The 19,644-nt window shown below is 38.1% G+C and overlaps 1 protein-coding gene across 2 annotated transcripts; it reads right to left on the reverse strand.

Annotated features, from left to right (window-relative positions):
• Positions 1 to 1,454: 1,454 nt before the first annotated feature.
• ube2d4 (ubiquitin conjugating enzyme E2 D4) lies at positions 1,455 to 17,682 on the reverse strand. 2 transcript variants are annotated; one of them, XM_088906933.1, is made up of 7 exons: positions 17,443 to 17,682; positions 11,381 to 11,444; positions 9,737 to 9,768; positions 9,549 to 9,626; positions 8,796 to 8,901; positions 5,554 to 5,647; positions 1,455 to 5,263 (listed from the first exon to the last, which is right to left on the reverse strand). In XM_088906933.1, the coding sequence occupies exons 1-7, from the start codon at positions 17,464 to 17,466 to the stop codon at positions 5,218 to 5,220; spliced, it is 444 nt and encodes a 147-aa protein (XP_088763059.1). In that variant the 5' UTR covers positions 17,467 to 17,682; the 3' UTR covers positions 1,455 to 5,217. The 2 variants fall into 2 exon arrangements, 1 of the variants encoding a protein (XP_088763059.1); XR_016086132.1 differs by having other exon boundaries at positions 5,128 to 5,263; positions 5,489 to 5,647.
• Positions 17,683 to 19,644: the final 1,962 nt, after the last annotated feature.

The raw sequence follows: 19,644 nt of genomic DNA on the forward strand, positions 1-19,644 counted from the left end.
GTTACCAAAATCCAGTGTCCCAGAGGAGCGGTCCAGCAGTGCTGTTCTCTAAAAAACAGCTCCAGTCGATGCCCTGCTGTGCCTCCTTTTCGCCACAGAGCATGGAACTCCACAGGTGTAGTCTCAGGTGCCCTCCTCAGTCCAGGCCGTCCTGAGCAATGGATGCCAGGGCCTTTCTCCACTGCTTTCTGTAGAGTCCCTGGTGTCCGAGTCTGCTCCTGGGTGCTGTGGTGCAAACTGTGTTTCCTCTAGAGTCTTCTGTCTGTCTGCTCACGGCTGGGGTTTTCCAAGCCTCCTGAACCAGGGATCACGACAACAGAACAGAACAAACTCAAGGGCAAGGGCAGCCTGTTACTACCTCTGCTATCACTACTAATAAAAAAGCAATACACTCAACCAGGAATTCATATTATGAAAGCAAAATGGGTGCCAGGAGTAATCCTTAGACTTCCAGCCATGGGTTTTACTCCTTAGACTCATCCAAGAAACAAACACAAAATCAGAGGGTTCATTTAAAGGTCATTGGGCAAGTAATGAGCGTACCTATGAATAGATTCATGTCAAGATTTATGTACACTCCAGCAAGCCGATTAATATATGAGACAGGGGAATGTGCTGCCCCAGTACAATAACACTTGAAGAATAAACTCTACCAAAAGCTCCTTATTATTGGAAGATGCTAAATGTGGTTTTTTGTGAATATGTCACTGTTATAACTACAGCAGTACGTGACAAAATGCTTTCAGTATTTTCAGTTCCAATGAAGGCAAACATTTATTTATAAACCGGGTATGAGCATGTTTGTTTGTACAAAAAAAAGTTATTTCCTGCAATGTGATTAAATCTAAATAATGACACATCCGTTTTTTCCAAAGCTAAAAGCTACCTCTTCTGCTGAAATCAAAGCAATGGAGTCTAGAATGCCGTTTTATGAAATAACCCCAGAGGGCAGCATTGTACTGAGATATCTTTCTACACCCAACATGTAAATAGAACATATTCGATTTCTTCAAAACATTAAAGCCATGGTTTAATAGGCAACATATTAATACTGGTTTTGGAGGATTTTAATATTTCAATGCTTTGTCATTAAGCTTGGATGGTATTTTATACTTTACCAAAAAAACTCTAGACTGCTGTACAATGTTAGTACTATATTATTATTAGACTTTGGTTAGAGGACAGTGTAATAATTTAATTTATGAATCGTGATAAGAATACAGCAATTCTATGGATACATTTTTGAATGCAAACCCGAAAAATCACTTTAACTTTGCCCTTTATTCAGACAGATTTGATCATGCCACAGTTTGATAAGTTTCTACCATCCAGCTGAAGAGCTTCCATCTTACTCCCACAATTCAGATTGCTTTTGCAACAGAATCCACCCCTTCAGCTTAACAACCTTGTTGTCGAATCTGTGGAACACACCAGGGAAATAAAATTCAAACCACTTATAAAACAAAAGGAGCTTTATTAATTTAGTGTTGGTACATCTGAATTTCTCTGTGCCAAATGGTATCTGAACGTACTGGGAAGGAAGTGTTGGGGCGAAGGGGGTGGGGTGAGGACTGGCGGTGCATTCAGAATCATTCATGATCGAAGTGAAAATAAGGTGATGTCTGTACACTTAAAACTGGGGCATCCAGGATTTCAAATGAGCAAAACACTGAGTAAAAAAGTTTGCATTAAGATTCACTTTTTATTAGGCTCATGCTGAAATGAAACCATGGATTCCCCTGCCTTGTAAAAAATTCTAAAGCCCTGATTGTGTTTTTACAGTATTTATATACAGGATACGATTATAGTTAAGGCTAAGATTTTGACAAAGGTGCCAGATAGACTATGAATAGTAATAAAATCCCTGAAATCTTGCAAATGGCTTTTCAAAACACTTTCTTCATCAGCCCATTGTACAGAGCAAGCCACAAAACTGTTCTCCAGATGTAAAGACAATCTCTGAAAAAACAGTCGGCAAGATATTGTTTCAGTGTTTGACCAAGAATCGCATCAAAAGCACACAGAGGAAAAGGTCATGACTGGAGACCACTATCAACTCACCCTACACTTGGAATATAATAAATAATGAATAAATTAATTAAATACAAAAAGCACAGATGTGCTAGGTATGCTCTCCAACAATGTCACATCACAGCAACAATAATAAACAATTCTGCTCTGTGGTAACAAATTGAACACTACCTTCACGTAAATGCATTACATTCAAAAGTATTCCAGTAGAAATTGTAGCTGTAAAATATCCTGTGTTCTGCTTCCTTGTGATCAAAGATTATCGATTTAGTTCCCTGCAAAGTTGCAGGGACATGTGAACTGGTAATAGACTTAAAAACAGTTTGGTGCCAAAATCGTAGCCTTAATTACACTAGAAACAGCTATGTGTGTTCTTGAGAAACAGAAAAGAAACAAAAGGCAGCCCTTTTTCAGAGTCTGAAAAGAACAGAAGCTGTTTGATATCTAGTTCTGGGTCAAGTGTGAACTGAGGCTAGTCTTGCTGTGGATGGCCCACTCCAACCCCTGTAGCTGGCCTAAAAGTCCCGAACAGGTAAATACATGACACTGCGGAGATGGAGCCAAAACAGCCATTTCATTAACAGCTTTAACTAATCACTAGACCTGCCTTTACTCTGTTTCCTTAACCACATCTTTGTTAATCTCTTGATTGCTTTATAATTGTGGAAATTATGACAGTTTTCTAAACTATACAAAGATTCCTTTTTGACAGATGGACCAGTGCATAACTACAGTTAAATCAATGGATTATAAGATTGTAGCATTCAATCGGCAATGAAGAGACTGTTCTAGAAACTCACGCAGAGGAAAAAGGCTTTTAACATTTCACCTTGCTGACACCTCCAACCATTCACTTCAACATCAGTGTATAGCCACTGAAGCAGAAGGTTCCCAACTGATTAAAAACAGAGGAGTTGGGAACAGGCGTATATATTATTGTTTCAAGCATTGCTTTTTGAGCTGTAAGCCCCAAAATACGCATGCCTGAAAGCAATTCTTCTAAAATTTTGTTGCTACCAAAGATGAACTTTCAGAAATGTGTTTGCTTAATGCTGTATACTATTAGGGCATTAGAATTTACATCTGGCTCTTAATACAATGAAACACTGATTGAAATGTGTTAACCTGAATCAGAACCAGTGATATAATGCAAGCAAAGAATAAATAATGTGAATATAAGGTTTATGATTCAAATGGACATCTTCACTTTCACTTTTTAATTGACTGGGATATATATCCCTATAAGCTACTGTGTATCACTGTGTAAAATGCCTATAATGAAGACTGCAAAATAGATAAGCAATAATAAAATATAATTATTTTCATAACAACAAATGTATGCCCTTTAAGTCACAGCTATGGTTCTGAATGCCTTTTTTGCACTGAATTTCACTCAAGTAGGGTGAATTCCACCTGTACTGATCACCTTTGCGTTTAGCCTGTCCGTAGTATTGACCTGTAGAACCTAGATGACAATCTTCATGTAAAACAAGAATACAGTTAAAAACAGCTCCATGTCTGTTGCACCATTTCTGATTCTCATGAATGCGGCATGAGAAGATTATCTGCAAGATGAAAGAAAGATGGAGGTACACGTAGTGAAATATCAGGTCTGGCTTATATCTAAATCAAGTTAACTGCATTTAATACACTTACAGGGAGTTAAAGAATTAAGGTGAAAGAAACTTGATTTTTCACAAATCCTGTACATATAAATCTATGCTGCAGTTACGGTACTTTTGAACTGAACTAACAACACAGTGCATGATACCAAATATCATGTTTAGGTTTTCTTTTTAGCATGAATCTGTTTAAAACAAGTTCAATGTATGCATCCTAAAACACATTATCTTAATGTAAACTAACAACTTATATTCAGAAACTTTGAAAATATGTAGTGCACACTTGAAGAAATAGCCTAAGGTTTAGTGATGGGCCACAGCTACATATCATAACCAGATTGAGATTCAAATAATATTGCAAACAGTGTTTCAATAGTATTAAGACTGCATCAAAACGACCCTGTTTAACAAGGTGTATCCTGCTGATCATGCCTCTACCAAATACCATCCATTCAACTTGGTAAGACTGGCTAGTTCATGATCTGTCCTCTCTAACTTTGAAGGTGACAGCCTCAAAGTGGTCGAGAAAGCGAGCAAGCTCAGCAATCAGCAAGCAAGTTTGTCCAAGTTGAATAGATGGTAGAGGTGTAATTAGTAAGTCTCAACTCGATCAACAGGGCAAATATGCGATCTTAGAACTATCCGAACAGTGTCTGCCAATGCATTTGTACACGTCAAGAGCCAGTCATGGCTTTTCACGGATAAACAGTGAGTAGAGAACAGAGAATACCACTAAGAGTGGTTCATATCCCCACTACAGTCTAGCTCCCTAATTCACAATGACCAAAAACTAAGGCAAGCAGAGTCTGATTGTTCCTCAGATAAAAGGACACTTGCCTGCACATACAACACAAACTCCCAACAGTGCATCTCTATGTATGTATATGCACACACACGAGACCCTCTCTCCCAAACCCTTACTCTTTGAGTTTCAAGATCATGTTTTTTGTTCTAGAAAATTTGTTCCTGTACAAATCCTGACATTACAAGGCCATTTCTGCAAACTAATCCTTAACATGGCTCCAATTAGAGTTTTCTTTCAGGGCCCATTAGTAATATTAAACATATCGTTACTGAGAATAACACCAAAGAGCCTGCTTTTAGGAAAGCAAGTCACAAATGTACACATATACATTACATAGCACCCTGTATAGCTTCTGAGGGAAAGCAAGAATAAACTGTATTTCAAGGAGGAGTGTCAGGCAACTGCTGAGGTCCTTCCAAATTCTCATCCAGATACTTCGCATTCAGTATATTAATATTAAGAGTAGTAATAATGATATTAATAAAAAGAAAAGAGACAGTCTTGATTCCAGCTTGGTCATCTGGAGCAATCAGAAACAAGGAGGTTACATCATTCTCTAAAGTGGAGTGTTGTGGCTTCCTCTGCCTCTCCACAGCAGGCGTGCAAAAGTCTTCATGAATGGCACATGGCAGCAGGTCACCAATCTTTAACCAGGTTGCACTGGAGCTTGTGTCTCTCTCTCTTTTTCTCTGTCCAGGGTCTGTCAATTTGTTTTCTCTGCTTGTGTTTATGTAAAATGTTTCGCTCTCCCCCCCATTCTCACATTGCGTATTTTTGTGTCCATTCTCTTGCTAGTCTGTTGTACCTGCAACGCAGACAAAGATGAAATGTTAATTGCTGGTGTTTTGACAACACAGGCCAGGTATGCAAAAATCAGTGCCTCAACTTTGTAAAAATACTTTGTTACACTTCAATGAGTGCAGCTTTTTATTTTATCTTTAACTGAACATTGAGTAAGAGTGAATCTGAAGGTGAACAGGAGAGGTCAGGGAGGCACAATATATAACACCAGGTAAAATGAATGTGGTACCTGTAATCATGAACACAACTGCAAGGCTGAAATGAGGCAGGAGAAGGGCACTTGAGGATACCTACTTTTCCCTGTCAGCTTTGTAGGTGTGAGCGATCTCTGGTACCAGCGGATCATCAGGGTTTGGGTCACAAAGGAGAGAGCAGATGGACAACAGAACTGCACAGCAGAGGGAAATAAATTAAAAATTACAAGCCGCTCTGTAATTCATTTTTATTCAATTTTGTTTTCTTGACTTTGCCTTGCAGTCCTCATGCACAAAACAGGATTTCAAGTTATTTTATGGTAAATATTGGAGGGTGGGGCTTCTTTTCATGCAACCACTCCTGATACGGACATCTGGTTAAAAAACAAGTCCAAATCAATATTGATTACAAATGATAAAACCATTACAAGCAGAACTGAATTGTCAACAGAAGACCCATTACAAACTTTACAGATTCATATCTACTGTATTAAGGAAGCAAATCGGAGCACCAGTGTTGATTTTACAATAAATAGGTTGAATGTTTCTTTTTTGTTTCCTGGGGCTCCCTGCACAGTCTTTGAGAACTATAATAATCAGCAAACCAAATTTGTAAACTAATCTGAAAAGAGCAGTTTGTTGGTATACAGCAATGTTATCAATACATTTTTTTCAGTTTCCATATTGATATGTTACCATCATCTGCTGTCTCCATTAATACTTGTGATAATTTCACAAAAAAATGAGGAAATAAAAGTTTAGAACATTAAAACAAAGCTCTCTACATCAGACCTTGAACGGCAGAATATTACAGGTTCTAATAATGTGTACTAAAGGTTATATAAAATGAAATCTTAAGAAAACAACCAGTACAGTTGAATAACTGCATAGAGGTGGAGATCAGGCAGTCTGGAAAGACTTGAAGTTGCCCAACACAGCCTTAAATACCTCATCTAGGATAAAAGGCATGTGAAGTGTGAATTGAATTACCCCCTATTGTAAAAGCAACGATCAAAGGACACAAAATGGGTAAAAAATAAAACCAATCTCAGTTTAAAGCTGCTACAAAAGCCCAGGTACTAAAATACAACAGAGCTAATGTGACTAAAAGCGCCTAAAAGCGTGGCTGTGTGCTTTTTTCTCCTTGGGAGACATGAAAGGCTCTTGAGACACCTACACAGTGCTCAGGCTTTCATCTCCATTGCCATGACAACGGTTGCTCACTCCGAGCTGTGACTGACCACCTATTTGCTCATCTGCGTGACACACAATGGCTCTGAGACGCACAAGCTCAAGTTCATACGCCCCTCTGAGGAGAACGAGGGGCTCAGCTCAGCTGCTTTTGTCCTCTGCTTTACTGAAGCAAGAAAACATAATGATTACTTACTTGTTTCAGAAATGATAGTAAAAATGTCCTCCAAGCCAAATCTGAACCTAGTATCTAAAACGCTAAGTATTCATTTTGATGAAGTTCCGCTCGATTTAAAATATTGAAAACGGCTGTAAACTATTATATATAAAACACTCCTGCAACTATTTGTAAAAATCCATGCAAAATCTAAAACCAGCTTGGACCTACATGTAAGTTAATAATTGTCTTCCAGACGTCCTCAGGTTCCATGCAAAGGTGGAGGTGAATTTATTTTAACACAATATTCAAACCAAACTTTTACTGTATATCTTGTAATTTTCTGATTAAAAAATAAAAAAACCAAATTGTATCAACATAAATAAACGAAATGTTGTGCACAAGGAAAATGTACAAAAAGAGGATGTGCTTCAAAGAATTAATTCCAGAAATCGCAAAAAAAAGAATGAACAGTACATTGGTCCAGCAAGATTATTTTGCAATCATTAGATTACCCATAAATTTAGCAGCCATACTTAAGCCTTACCTAAAGAACAACGTGTCCTTTTGGTAGGACAACCTGATTACTTCAGGCTATGCATCTATTAATTATGCCCATTATGCCCACACCATCTTTTTGTGCTCAAGTGCCAATTACCACATGTCACTCAAAACGAGTGGGTCTAATGTGCCTACTGGGAGCAATAATGTGCTTTAAACAAGCCAGGTCTGTGTAAGATGCGAAGACGTGGGAACATGACAGAACTGGCTGGTTATTATAACAGTATTTACAAAAGGTTTACTCAAATTTCATCATGCAGTGTTTTTATCTTTAAAAAAACCCATGGGTATTTTTGGACTCTCAGACGTGTGGCAAGGCCGGGCCTGGTCAGTAACGGGATATGAGATCTCAAGACAAAGCAGAGTTAATCCTGTAAGTGGTGTTAGCAGGTCAGTAGATGGTGCTCTTCCCTATGGATCAAAGTTTCCAAAACCAACACCCCACTGTAGTGTCATGCCATCCTTTGGGTGAGATTTTAAACCAAGGTCCTGACCATATAATAATTGCTTACACTTATATAGCGCTTTTCTGGACTCTCCACTCAAAGCACTTTACAGGTAATGGGGACTCCCCTCCACCACCACCAATGTGCAGCCCCCACCTGGATGATGCATATATAGTCATTAAAGCTCCCATTATGCTGTTCCTGCAAGAATGGCTGCTGTGCATCACCCAGGCTGGACTGCATTTCAGAGGTGGATGAAGTGACCCCTGCTTTATGCAAAACTCTTTAGGATTCCTTAGGGTGAAAAGCACTACATACAGTAAATGCAATAAATTATTAGCACTAGGTTATATATTCCCTACTCAAAGTCCACCTACTTTTAAATGTATTTTGAATAACAAGGAGCTGAGCTACTACATTAAAAGAACATAATCTCTCCGAAAAGGCAAAGTTTTTTTCAGTCCTGATTCTTTTGTATACACATTAATCCAGGTGACAAAGCTAATGCAATATGTATTTTACCTCATGTCTACTGTTTTTCTGATGTTCAAGGCTGAAATCCCTCTTTACAGCTTATGTTGAAATCAACATTTACAAGCTTGATGTCCTGACAATAGACATACATGAACAGTTCTCCCCAAAACAGATTCTTCAATGTCAATTTACAGTAGCAATTGACTGATCTTATGATCTCTAATGCATACTGTTAAATCGATTACAGACAGGATTTTTTTCTATATTATATTTAAAAATGGTGGTTTTTTATATCAGGATATGTGTAGTAACACATTTTCCAAATTCCCATTCTCAACTGTAAGAACTGCTCATGAAGATCCTGGAAAAAAAGATACCAAACAGGTTTACCAACCTTAAGCCCCAAGTAAAGTGAAAAATCTAGGATAGGATGGCGAGTTTTCCATTGTAATACCCTATGAATGACGGTCAATGGAAAATATCAGGCAATTCCCTCTGAAGACCATGACATACCTTTTGATACTGTGAGTGCTGGTGACCACTGCGACCGTAAGATATCAAGGCAGATGCTGCCGTTGCTGTTAATATTGGGGTGGTAGATCTTCGTTGTGAAAGCAACCTAGAACGGAGATGACATTTTAGACACACTAACTCAGATATATAGATCTTTTATAACAGATGTTGTTGCAAAATACAATTGCCAGATAAAATACAATTTCAGAGAATGAGCAGCCCTTGAATTGAGAGAGTGTTCTGCATCTAAATGTCTCTGACAAAAGTTATCTATATTTGATCATATAAAAAATTTAGATGTTAATGTTAATGTGCATATACTGAAGAATTATTTAAATTTTCCATGGGAGAAAAAGGTCTTAAGTTTCAAAAAGAATCCTTACATATGCATTTAAAAAGCCGAGTTCTGAGCAAGAAAAAGATCTAAAAGCAAAGGATTCCCCTGTGTAACTACATGTAAAGTAACAGTAAAATAGGACACATCTCAAACACCACACTGTAAGATTAGAAAATACTATACTTGGGCTCCCAGGCGGCTCAACAAATCAAGGCTCATAGCTCGAGCACCGTGGCCTTGACATCACTAGTTTGAGCCTGGGTCTTGTTACAAGCAGACTTTGATTACAATTTCCCAAAGAGCATGCTGACGAGCCTTAAAAAACTGGATGGCTAAATAATACAAATAACTGACAGTTTCAAATTTATAAAACAGAAAGAAAATCCTACAGTCTGATAAGGACAAGACAAGCTTACCTTTGGTGGTTTGAAAGGATAATCTGTAGGAAAATGTATGGTCAGAAAGAAAACCCCACCTTGGTAAGGACTGTCGTTCTGAAAACGATAAAAAGAGTGGAATAAGAGAATAATCTCTATAGCAAAAACTGAAGGTGCTGCAGAATAACATGAAATTCGGAATGGGAAAAAAAACAGCAGTTACATACCGGTCCCATGATTGTTGCCTGCCAGTGAAACACTGAAACATAAAAAAGAACATGTCAGTGATCATTTTTTTTGTTACAGAAAACTCTGCCCTGGCACATACAGTCAAAAGCCAAAAACAAGATGGACTGCCTCCTCCAAGTGCTGAACTTTCGTCTGATGCGAAATGCAAGTCTGTAGCAGAAACAACCGGCCTCAAAGAGATTCCTATGCTTGTACAATACATACAGTTCAAGAAATTAAACACGACAAAAGGAAATTGTTGGACTTTATACCTTTAGCTAAAAAGAACATGGTAGCGATTTAATTGTTAATGTTACTTTTAGAACTTCACTTTTATACTACCTTTTTTTCATAAAGAAAAATAAGATATACAGTATAGCCTCTAGCTAAACAGCATGTGTATGCAGTAGTGTTATCACTTTGTAAACTGAACTAAACAAGGCTCAGACCAGTCAGTACTTGGATAGGAGGACTCCAGGAACAAATGAGCTGCTGCTGCAAGTGGTATGTTACCATTTGCACCAGAATTCCCAATGCAACACCACAGTGTGGTGACCAAACAGACAGCACTGTTGGAGATGCCATCCTTCAGCTGAGACATGTGATAACTACTTGGACATTAAAGGTACAATGGTACTTTTCTCCCAGTCGGGGTTGATATAGCCCGGCCTTCCTAAAGTCCCCTCTTAATTTAACAGCAAAGGAACTGCTCACTTTTCCACCTGATCTGTTGTGAAGTGGGGCCGCTCTCACTGATACTGTCTCACCAGCCACCTTGGGTGCATTATAAAATCTAAATATAGAATAACGCCCCCTATGGTAAATGGGGATTGGTTAGCTAAGAGCAACCAAAAGAGCAAAAGATAATATCACCATAGGCTAGTTTTAGGAATCAATACGAATATTACTTCTCCCAAAGCACTTTTCAAACTTCAGACACAACACAGACAATAGAACAGCAAATGGTGTATGCACCAAAGCTGACTGCATCCCTTTAAGCAAGGAATTGTAGCATCCCATAAGAATTTACTTTTCACTTGGAAAAACAAAACCCAAGAATTAAGTGTGTAGAAAGATCTGAATGTTTTAGTCACAAATAAATCGGCAGTACCCCGTTTGGCTAAGGGTAACCTCATGGCCAGAGGACGAGGAGGTGAGAACCCCTGTAAGGAGTAGGCAAGGGGCAGCTGCAAAGGTGGAGATGGAGGGGGGCTGGGAGGCAAGGGAGTGGAAAGGGATTCTATACAATATTTATAATGTTTAGGTGGGGAAATGGCATCAGTAATTTTTTTTTCCTTTAAACTTTGACAGGTACAGTATATTCACTTTCAATTCAATATTTATAATTAATTTATAAATAATTATTTATAAAGTTGCAATGTATTAGCTAAATCAGGTAATATGCTGAAAGTTTCTAATTTGTTACCAATTAGACTTCAGTGACAAAACATATGGAATAATATGTAATTTTCAATACCACTTTACACGTTATAATGAGAGCAAATTAAGTCCATGGGCTTCCTGAACCACTTATATTCTGGAAGCAGTATGCTTACCAGATGTTATCTGACACTGTGAACACAGGCATGCCATTAAGAACCTCAGGATCAATTCTTAACAGTGAGACTCTAGCTCATACTTACAGTCATCTCCCACTGGCCCTGCTGAACACTGTGCAGGAGGGTCTCTTTGTAAATCTGTCAACTCCTGGTAAGGCAAAGAACAAAAAGGGGTTCAATCCAACTTCAGCTGCAGTTACCTTTGTCTCATAAAACAGAGAATGACTTTTTTACACCACCTTTCTAAATCAGCCTTGATTTAAAAAAAATAAAATAAGACAAAGTCATGATTAACAAGCACAAAGCAGTGCATGGTTTAAAATCAGAACCTAATAAGTTGATATTTTTGTGTATTCTTTTCTTAAGCCATCTGCGCTCTCCACCTACGTTATGCATAAGAAATAAATAGCACAAATCTGTAAGCATTCATAAACCGGTGACAAGAAGAATGCTTCACTTTATAAAGCTGAAAAGTGCATTTAAGTACATAAATCCCAGTTAGTCACCAAGCCATGCTGCCAGTGTGAACACAGGCCAGGAACATGCCTCAGCACTTGGGCCTTGGGCAAATATATACAGGGCTAGACTATGAAACTCTGTCACTCAGCCTTTGTGTTGCAGTAGGATTAGTCAACACCAGCATACCTGACGATTAAATTAACCTCAAAAGGAACACCTGGGATGCAACTGTGCATGATATTTTTTAAAAGAGGCCCAGGGATTATTTCTGGAGCTTTAGAGTGTTCTTAGTTTGTTTTATGCTGCTGCATATTTTTGACTTTTTATCTGTGTGAGTGATAGATTGGCTTGACAGGTGACAAATTGGGTGTCTGGGCCGAGTTGAGAAGAAAGAGATCTCTCCTGAAAACTCGAAGGCAGTGCTCCAGGGCTTGGCACACTGGTTGTATCTTTAATTCTGACATTTCAGATGGAGCTTTCTCTTAGGAGGGGGTAGGCATATCGCCTCTGCCAGAGACTTTACTGAGGGAAGAACAAGGACTTCTCTGCACATGTTTTAGGAAACCAAGCATATTTGCAAATTGATCATATACTGTAAAAAGAACAAACCTCCAATAAAGATATACACACATGTTTCATCCAAACTAAACCATTCCCTAGAACTTTAGAGCAATGCTTCACTTTAACCAGTAACCTTCTACAGCACAAGCGTTACCTACTAACATCTCAATGGGGGAGTTATATGTAAATCATATGGAGGAAAATGATTAAGACTCACATTCCAATGCTGTTTGACCTTTTTCCTGTTTCATTAAGTTAAGGGCTCATTTTAAGACTAATTTGTAACTCCTACTCCACGTGTGGGTCTAGATAAATCAACCCAATTTAAGATAGAAATGTAAGTTTTAAGCACCTGGTTCTGACTTAGTTAAAATATTCAAGCTACCTATGAAATTTGAAGTGCAACATGCAGTCTTCCTTTGTTCCCAGATAAGGGACAATTAACTATGTTTACTAGGGAAACTGCAAAATACCATTGTGAATATCAAATACTACAGCAGTGACGTTTGAGTGTGAACCCTGGTCTTTTGACAGATCTGTCCTAGATTGCACAGATGTATAACACTATACCCAACAAATATGCTTAGTGGCATGTTACTGTTACTTGATGTCACTGTAAACATCTAGTTATAAATACAAAAATCTTGACAATGTGATCATTTTATGATAAGGCAGAGATGTTCTTTCAGTTAAATATGAGTGATCCTCATGGAATTCCACTCACAATGCTCCATGTAAAAAGTTATATGATTTGTAAAAATGCTCATGTTTCCTAGCCTGGAATGACCTTTTTTAAAGAGTTCACTGACTTACTCTGCACTTCACTTATTTTATTTCTGTCTCAGTGCACAAACGGTCATCTGCATGTAACATACTGATAAAAAAGCTTCTGAAAAAAATGTTCAGAAAGCTAAGTGCTTGAACTATACAGCATTAACACAGAACACAACTAAGAGGACAGAGTACCGCATGTTTTCACAATATTTTTCTTCTTGGATGTGAACATAATGGTATAAACAATCCCTTAAAAACAGCAGTGTTTGTTCCACACCAATTCTCTTAGGTACCATCTCCTGTAAACATTACAGGACAAATTTAAAAGGATTATAACTGAGGAGCTAGAGCTAGTTTTGAAGGATTTTGATAGGAAATGATAAAAGCTTTATTCGCCAAACTACAATTTGAAGATCTTTAAACTGTGCCTCTTTTCTTTCACAAATGAACTTTCTGCAGCATAGCTGTTTCGACGACGGATGTTAAGATCATACTCAAGCTAAACTAAATTGAATGAAGAATAAATTAGATTTTAAACACACAATACAAAAAGCGTCCACCTGTATTGTTACCACATTAAGATTCATTTAAATGTTAAAGCTCAAGTACTGTCCCTTTCACTTCGGTGTTTGCTTGGGTTTTGCTGGGTGCTCCAGTTTTCACCTCTCATCCCAAAGACAGTCAGGTTGCCTGGACTGTCCTTCTGAGGTTAGAGAGCATTCCCACTTAATCCAGAACTGGCTATGGGACTACAGAAAAAGAAACAAATGAGCTTGATGGGCTGAGTAGCCTTGTCTCATCTGTGGCCTTTCCGATGTAATGCCTCACAGTCTGAGTCACAAAATAATTTTGTATTCTGGCCTTCAAAGGGATCCCCTTTGCAAAGGGCTATCCAATGAAACAATATTATACACCCTTAACAGACACAGCACAGTTGATTCTAATGCTTCTGGCTGACCTTCACTTTCTCCCTTCACCAAAGCAAGTTTTGATACCCACATATTTCCCCCTACTGTATACATTAATGCTATATGTAGAACAGAAACCAGTATGTGGCATTAATGGCATCAGCACAAACCCGCTCTCTCAACCTCCCACTCTCCCTGTCAGCTTCTCTCTTCTTGCTATATATAGCACTGCATGCCTTGCAAAATCCACACAGAAAGAGGGACGAAGTTAATATTGATTAGCATATGCTGCAACGAGGGGCAGGATCTGATTGCTGAGCATCAATCAGTAAGGGTTCCAATCTCAGGGAAGGATCTACTTCAGTTTCAATTTCTGTCGCCAGCAATACCGAGAAGTCAGCTTCCCTCACACTTGACAAACTTTCTCTCCGCTGACAGAAATTAACGAAGCGAATCAATTGTTGGCAAACATGAGTAAAGAGCACTGTAAGTATCCTTATGAAAAAAAAACCCTGCACGCAACTCCAGAAATGTGCCTGCCTTTTGTTTTTTAAACCACAAAGGTTTGGGTTTAAAGGTCTGCCTGTTTCTGAACTGAATCCATAATACTGCTGAAAGAGCTGAAGTACAGTAGATGATACTTCTAAAGTCCTCCACCAATAGTTTAGAAATGTTAAAAAAAGGACAGAATAGAGCAATCAAATGATCTGATGTGACTGTGAAAACAAATAGGCCCACTAATGAAATTAAATATTCAAAATATTTTTAAAACTGCAGTAAAAAGCACTAAAAAGATAAAGGCAGGCAGTAGAAATTCTGGTTTGAGAAATTTGCTTTTATTATAAATGACTATTCCCTCTGTGTTGATAATAATCCAGATTATAGCATGCACTTTCAGTCATTTCTTTTATTACCTGAAAAACTAAATTCTGGTTTGGAAGGAAGTCGAGTAACTGGTTTGAAACCATAACATAAAACTGAGTTAACATTCCAAATCCTTCTGTAAAAAAAGGATTTCTATAAATCATACAATTACTCCAAGACCATACAATTACTTGTTTGATATATCCTATGATGTGTATATAACTCACATTCCGGTATGGACAGTAAACTGCAGTAGCTTTAAAAGAATGCTGCTTTCAAGGATGGTGTCTTATCTATGCTGTGAATTGCAAATATATCTTCATGAATAACGTGTGCAAAAATTCAGTAAACAAATCTTCATTGTATGGTCGTTCATTTTACATCATTGACACAGTGATTGTTTACACACCAAAAAGACTAAAATCACTGGTTTTAAGGTACACAATCTTTGTTACAATTATCTATATTCTCAATAACAAAGTAACTGTAAACACACTAACACTGCAACACTAATTTATAAACAAGAAAACACATTAACCAGTGGGCCCAACAGGAGAGCCCCAAAAGTTGATGTTTTAGAGATGTATTTAAATTACCCTAAAATGATCACATTAATCTTGACTAATTAAATTAAAATAAACTCTATAAAAAAAACTCTCCCTGACCAGGAGTCAGACACTTCAAACACACAGGAGAACAAAAGTGTGTTCTGGTAATAATAAACAAGAACTTCATATCATCACCTCTTCTTGCTAGTGCTTTTCACCTATGGCTGCACTGGACTGTGCTATGCAAGTCCGCTTTTCCACAAAAATCAGTCTGTATTCCTGGATCTAACTGCTACTGGAATTCATAGTTACCACGACAAACAAATCAAACCATAGATAACAGCGTACTACCAAAACAGCATGTAATAAAACATGAATAACATTAAAAATAACCTTATAGAAAAGGCAAATAGTACGAAGGCTTTACTCCTACATTAACCTGCAGATGTATTTGGACACAAACTGGACTCCTCTTCAGGACTCTAATGGAAGGGCAACTACTGAATTTACAGAAGGTCACAGAAGCCTCAGCCAAAACTACTCGCAGACCTGCAGTATGCAGAATAAACTGGATGTGTTTTTGCAGAACACCAACAAACAGAGAAAGAGAATTGCAATAATGAACGATAAATGAGTGCCATTTTTTGATTCATTTAAAAGCATGGTGCAAAATGCAACAACTATCATAAAACAGGAAGTGAAGTGAATATCCTGATTCACTGTTGAAGTATACATTAATCTGGGTTACAGCAGAAATCGGTCCAGTGTCGCGTTTTCCTGTGAAGGAAAGACACAAAATTTTGGATTATTTGAACGACTGATTTTTATTCTCCAAAAAAAAGAAGATATTTAAAACATTTAAATTGTATATAATACAAAACCTACACTAGGTTAAACCTACACGACATAATACAAACCAACACTAGATAGAAAAAATGCAAATTAACGCTCTTTGGTTTAGGAGAACCTGAGATTCAAATCAAACCCTGGGAAAATAAAAATGAAGTCCAATTACACTCTTAGATCAGTTTCAATTCTAACCACTGTTGGAAGAGCACACCGGGTGCCTTTATGGTAAAAGCAGCACACATTGTAGAGACACAGTCAAATCCAACCCTACCACTTCGGACATACACTGTGCAGGACACCCTGGACTCACTGCGTTACAGAGCACTGGCGCAGATCATTTCAAGACACTGCAGGGCTCAAACACCGACTCGCGTCAAGACTCTTCAGATCACCAAGTAAAAAGTACTCCGGGGTTTTTTTTCATTGTGGGAGCTGGGCTATACAGAAGCCATCTGCCACTTGCTTGAAACTGTGTTGGCATTCACTGGCATAGCTAAGGGACTAGGTGAAGTGTTAAATTTAGGAGATTTAATCACGTTTGATTTTACATCAAGCCAATGGAAACAGCTGTCAAGGACAGATTATAGCTGCTCCCTTTTGCTTCTGCCTTGTTCATCGTGGTATTCCACACTGCTGTCACCTAGAGCACACAGCACAAAGGCTGCGATTTCCTCGTGTTCCCAAATGGTCTAATCCGGGATCTGAAAGGACTGTGTACACGAACACTTTTTAATTCTGTTAAAAATACCCTCGCCTGCCACAGTGTCCCATTTGCTACTCCATATATGGAAGCATTGACATTGGGGTTCAGTATTTGGCAACCTGCTCCCAGCTGTCACACACTGAGCTTGCGCACTAGCCTCTCTCACTCATTCACAGCCGGCCAGGGGGGGACACGATTTAGCAACACTCCCCCCTCCCCCTCTTATACCACTATGCAATAAGTCAAATATTTAAAACATCAATTCACCCTTTAGTGATGTATGAACGCACACAGTCAAACATATGCCGTTTTTAAAAGGCTAGGTTAGTCCTTATGAGAGCGGCCGTTGGTCATTTTATTTTCTGCTGTTCAGATAAAAATAATAATGCAGCGAAACACTAGGGCTTTCACGTCGAGAAGGATCGATTCAATAAATTAAATTGTCAAAAATGACCGAACACTACAGAAAAAAACACTCACCTTTTGGATTCTTTTCAACGCCATTGCTGACTTGTTTTATTTTTAAAAAATCCCAAATAGGCTCAGATTGAATAAATAATATGTGGGAAGGTTAAATGCGTCTGTTTTAGGACTCCCGTATTAATGCCTCTTGTTCAATGGTAGCGTTATATCGGATTAAACTGCGGTTTCCACAGCACTCCGGAATCTCTCTCGCTGCTCGCCAACAGCATCCAGACACTAGCACCGCACTACCGCGAGAAACCGGATACGGATTTACCGGCTGGCTTTCAGGGATCGACGGGAAATGTAGTTTTCCGAGCACCTAAAGTACTATTGACCCTGGATGACTCAGGTGAAATATAGTTCTTATACCTCAAGGATGTGAGCCCTTTATGGCTACCGAGAAGTCGGGAGCCGAACACCCCGCTTTTTTACCTGAGAATGAAAGAAACTGTTCAGACTCCTCTATTCCCCCAAACTGCAAACTATTGGAACTAATTTTGCCTCCCTCTTCCTACCCTGCAACGTCTTAATTTTTTTGGCAAAAGAAAACATGTCAAACAAAACACGATAAGATAACCATTTTCATTTTCTTCTCTCCCCTGGGGTTAGAGTATCTACAGAACATCGATATGAAACAATCCCATTCGTTATGAAAAAGCCCCTCTCACGATAAGCCCATCATAATTATTATTGTAACCATGATCATTCTTGGCGGGTATACTGCTTTATAAGGCACAGGTAGATAGCACTTTACATGTTTCATATAGTTAATTCAATCATAACATAGTTTACCATTGTAAAACAGTAATTACTATGATAACATGGTCATGTCGTTTTTTGTGGAATCAAAGTTTACCGTCTGTTAACACAGTATGTCAGTGAACCATGGAATGCAACACTTTGGATTGGTTTATACAGAATTTTTGATTTATGTAAACGTTGGGTATTATTCTAATACTAACCAATTTGTTCTTTCACTGTGATTCACAAAACAAGGCTTTTCTTGTTTCTTCCTGCTCTTACTAGGTTGGAAACAATACTGTTATCTTGAGAATTGCAGGACTGATTGTTGCGTTTGTTTATATAAGACTAGACTGCACAGAATGCACTCGAACCTACAGTATGTTCGACGAAATTCTTGCATTTTAGAGCTCACGGGTTCAGAAACAACGTTCGCAAAATCTGTTTCATTTCATATGTAGCCCGGGAAAGAACACACCGTACTACAATAAACTTAAATGGGGATTCTTTTTATTCTGGATCTGCATGAAATCATAAATATGAGTGGTTGTATTATTTTCTGTTACAGAACTTAGATTGGATGCAGTATAACCTTTAACCCGAAAGATTCACATAGATATACATGGAGATATACACACACCAGGATGCACAAAGTGCTACTAAAAAAAACAAAAACAAAGAAAAAATACGGTAGTGGCAATTTCCTCTTTAATCTCGTCTAATCCAAGACGCACAGAATATCACAGTCTTCTTTTAACACGCTCTCTGCATTCACATCACACGGAGCCACACACCAAGCTCAACTTTACGATGTCCACTTCCACAATTACTGAAGCACTGACGTCACTCATACGTGCGTGTCTTAAAGCGACAGCTACCAATTTCAGTGTCAGATTTCAAATATCCACTCCGTAACCACCCGGTTACACATACGCCAAAAGATTTTTAGAACTTGTTTTTAATTCCCAATAGTGACTAGTAAATATAGTGAATAGTGAATAGAAATGAATCCCAAACAGATCTTGCATGTATCTTATTAGATATCCATGTATTGTCATCTTCCGGAGGGGGGCAGTATTCAGCCATTAAATAAGCAAAGCTACGGGAAAGACAAAGGTATTATTATTATTATTGTTGTTGTTGTTGTTGTTGTTGTTGTTGTTGTTAACAGTCATGATGTATAAACATTTTGAGTTCCAAAACGTTTAATTCGAATCTTTCAATCACGTTATCAAAACACTGCAATGACTTTCTTAAGGTATGACATTTGTGTAGACCTTTTTTGTTGTCATTAATGTTCGTTACAATACATGATGCAGCATTTGAACCATGAACAAGGAAGTTCATCATTAATATGAGATAAAATGGAGAAGTCATTATTGCATAAGCCTTCAAACTTTGTGCATTGATTAACCTAAATTAGCTTAAGTTCGCAAAATCACCTAAATGAGCCACAATTTGCCGAGTGTCCTCTGT

This window comes from Atractosteus spatula, chromosome 2 (assembly GCF_055471065.1).
Source record: "Atractosteus spatula isolate fAtrSpa1 chromosome 2, fAtrSpa1.hap1, whole genome shotgun sequence".
In the NCBI taxonomy this organism is placed as follows: Eukaryota; Metazoa; Chordata; class Actinopteri; order Semionotiformes; family Lepisosteidae; genus Atractosteus; species Atractosteus spatula.

Excerpts from the sequence above, each read along its gene's own strand:
- ube2d4 (XM_088906933.1), bottom strand. The coding sequence starts at position 17,466 with ATGGCGTTGAAAAGAATCCAAAAG. Across the intron at positions 9,769-11,380 it reads AGGGCCAGTGGGAGATGACT|TGTTTCACTGGCAGGCAACA; the intron begins GTAAGTATGAGC and ends TTTATGTTTCAG. Across the intron at positions 8,902-9,548 it reads ATCCTTTCAAACCACCAAAG|GTTGCTTTCACAACGAAGAT; the intron begins GTAAGCTTGTCT and ends TCTCCGTTCTAG.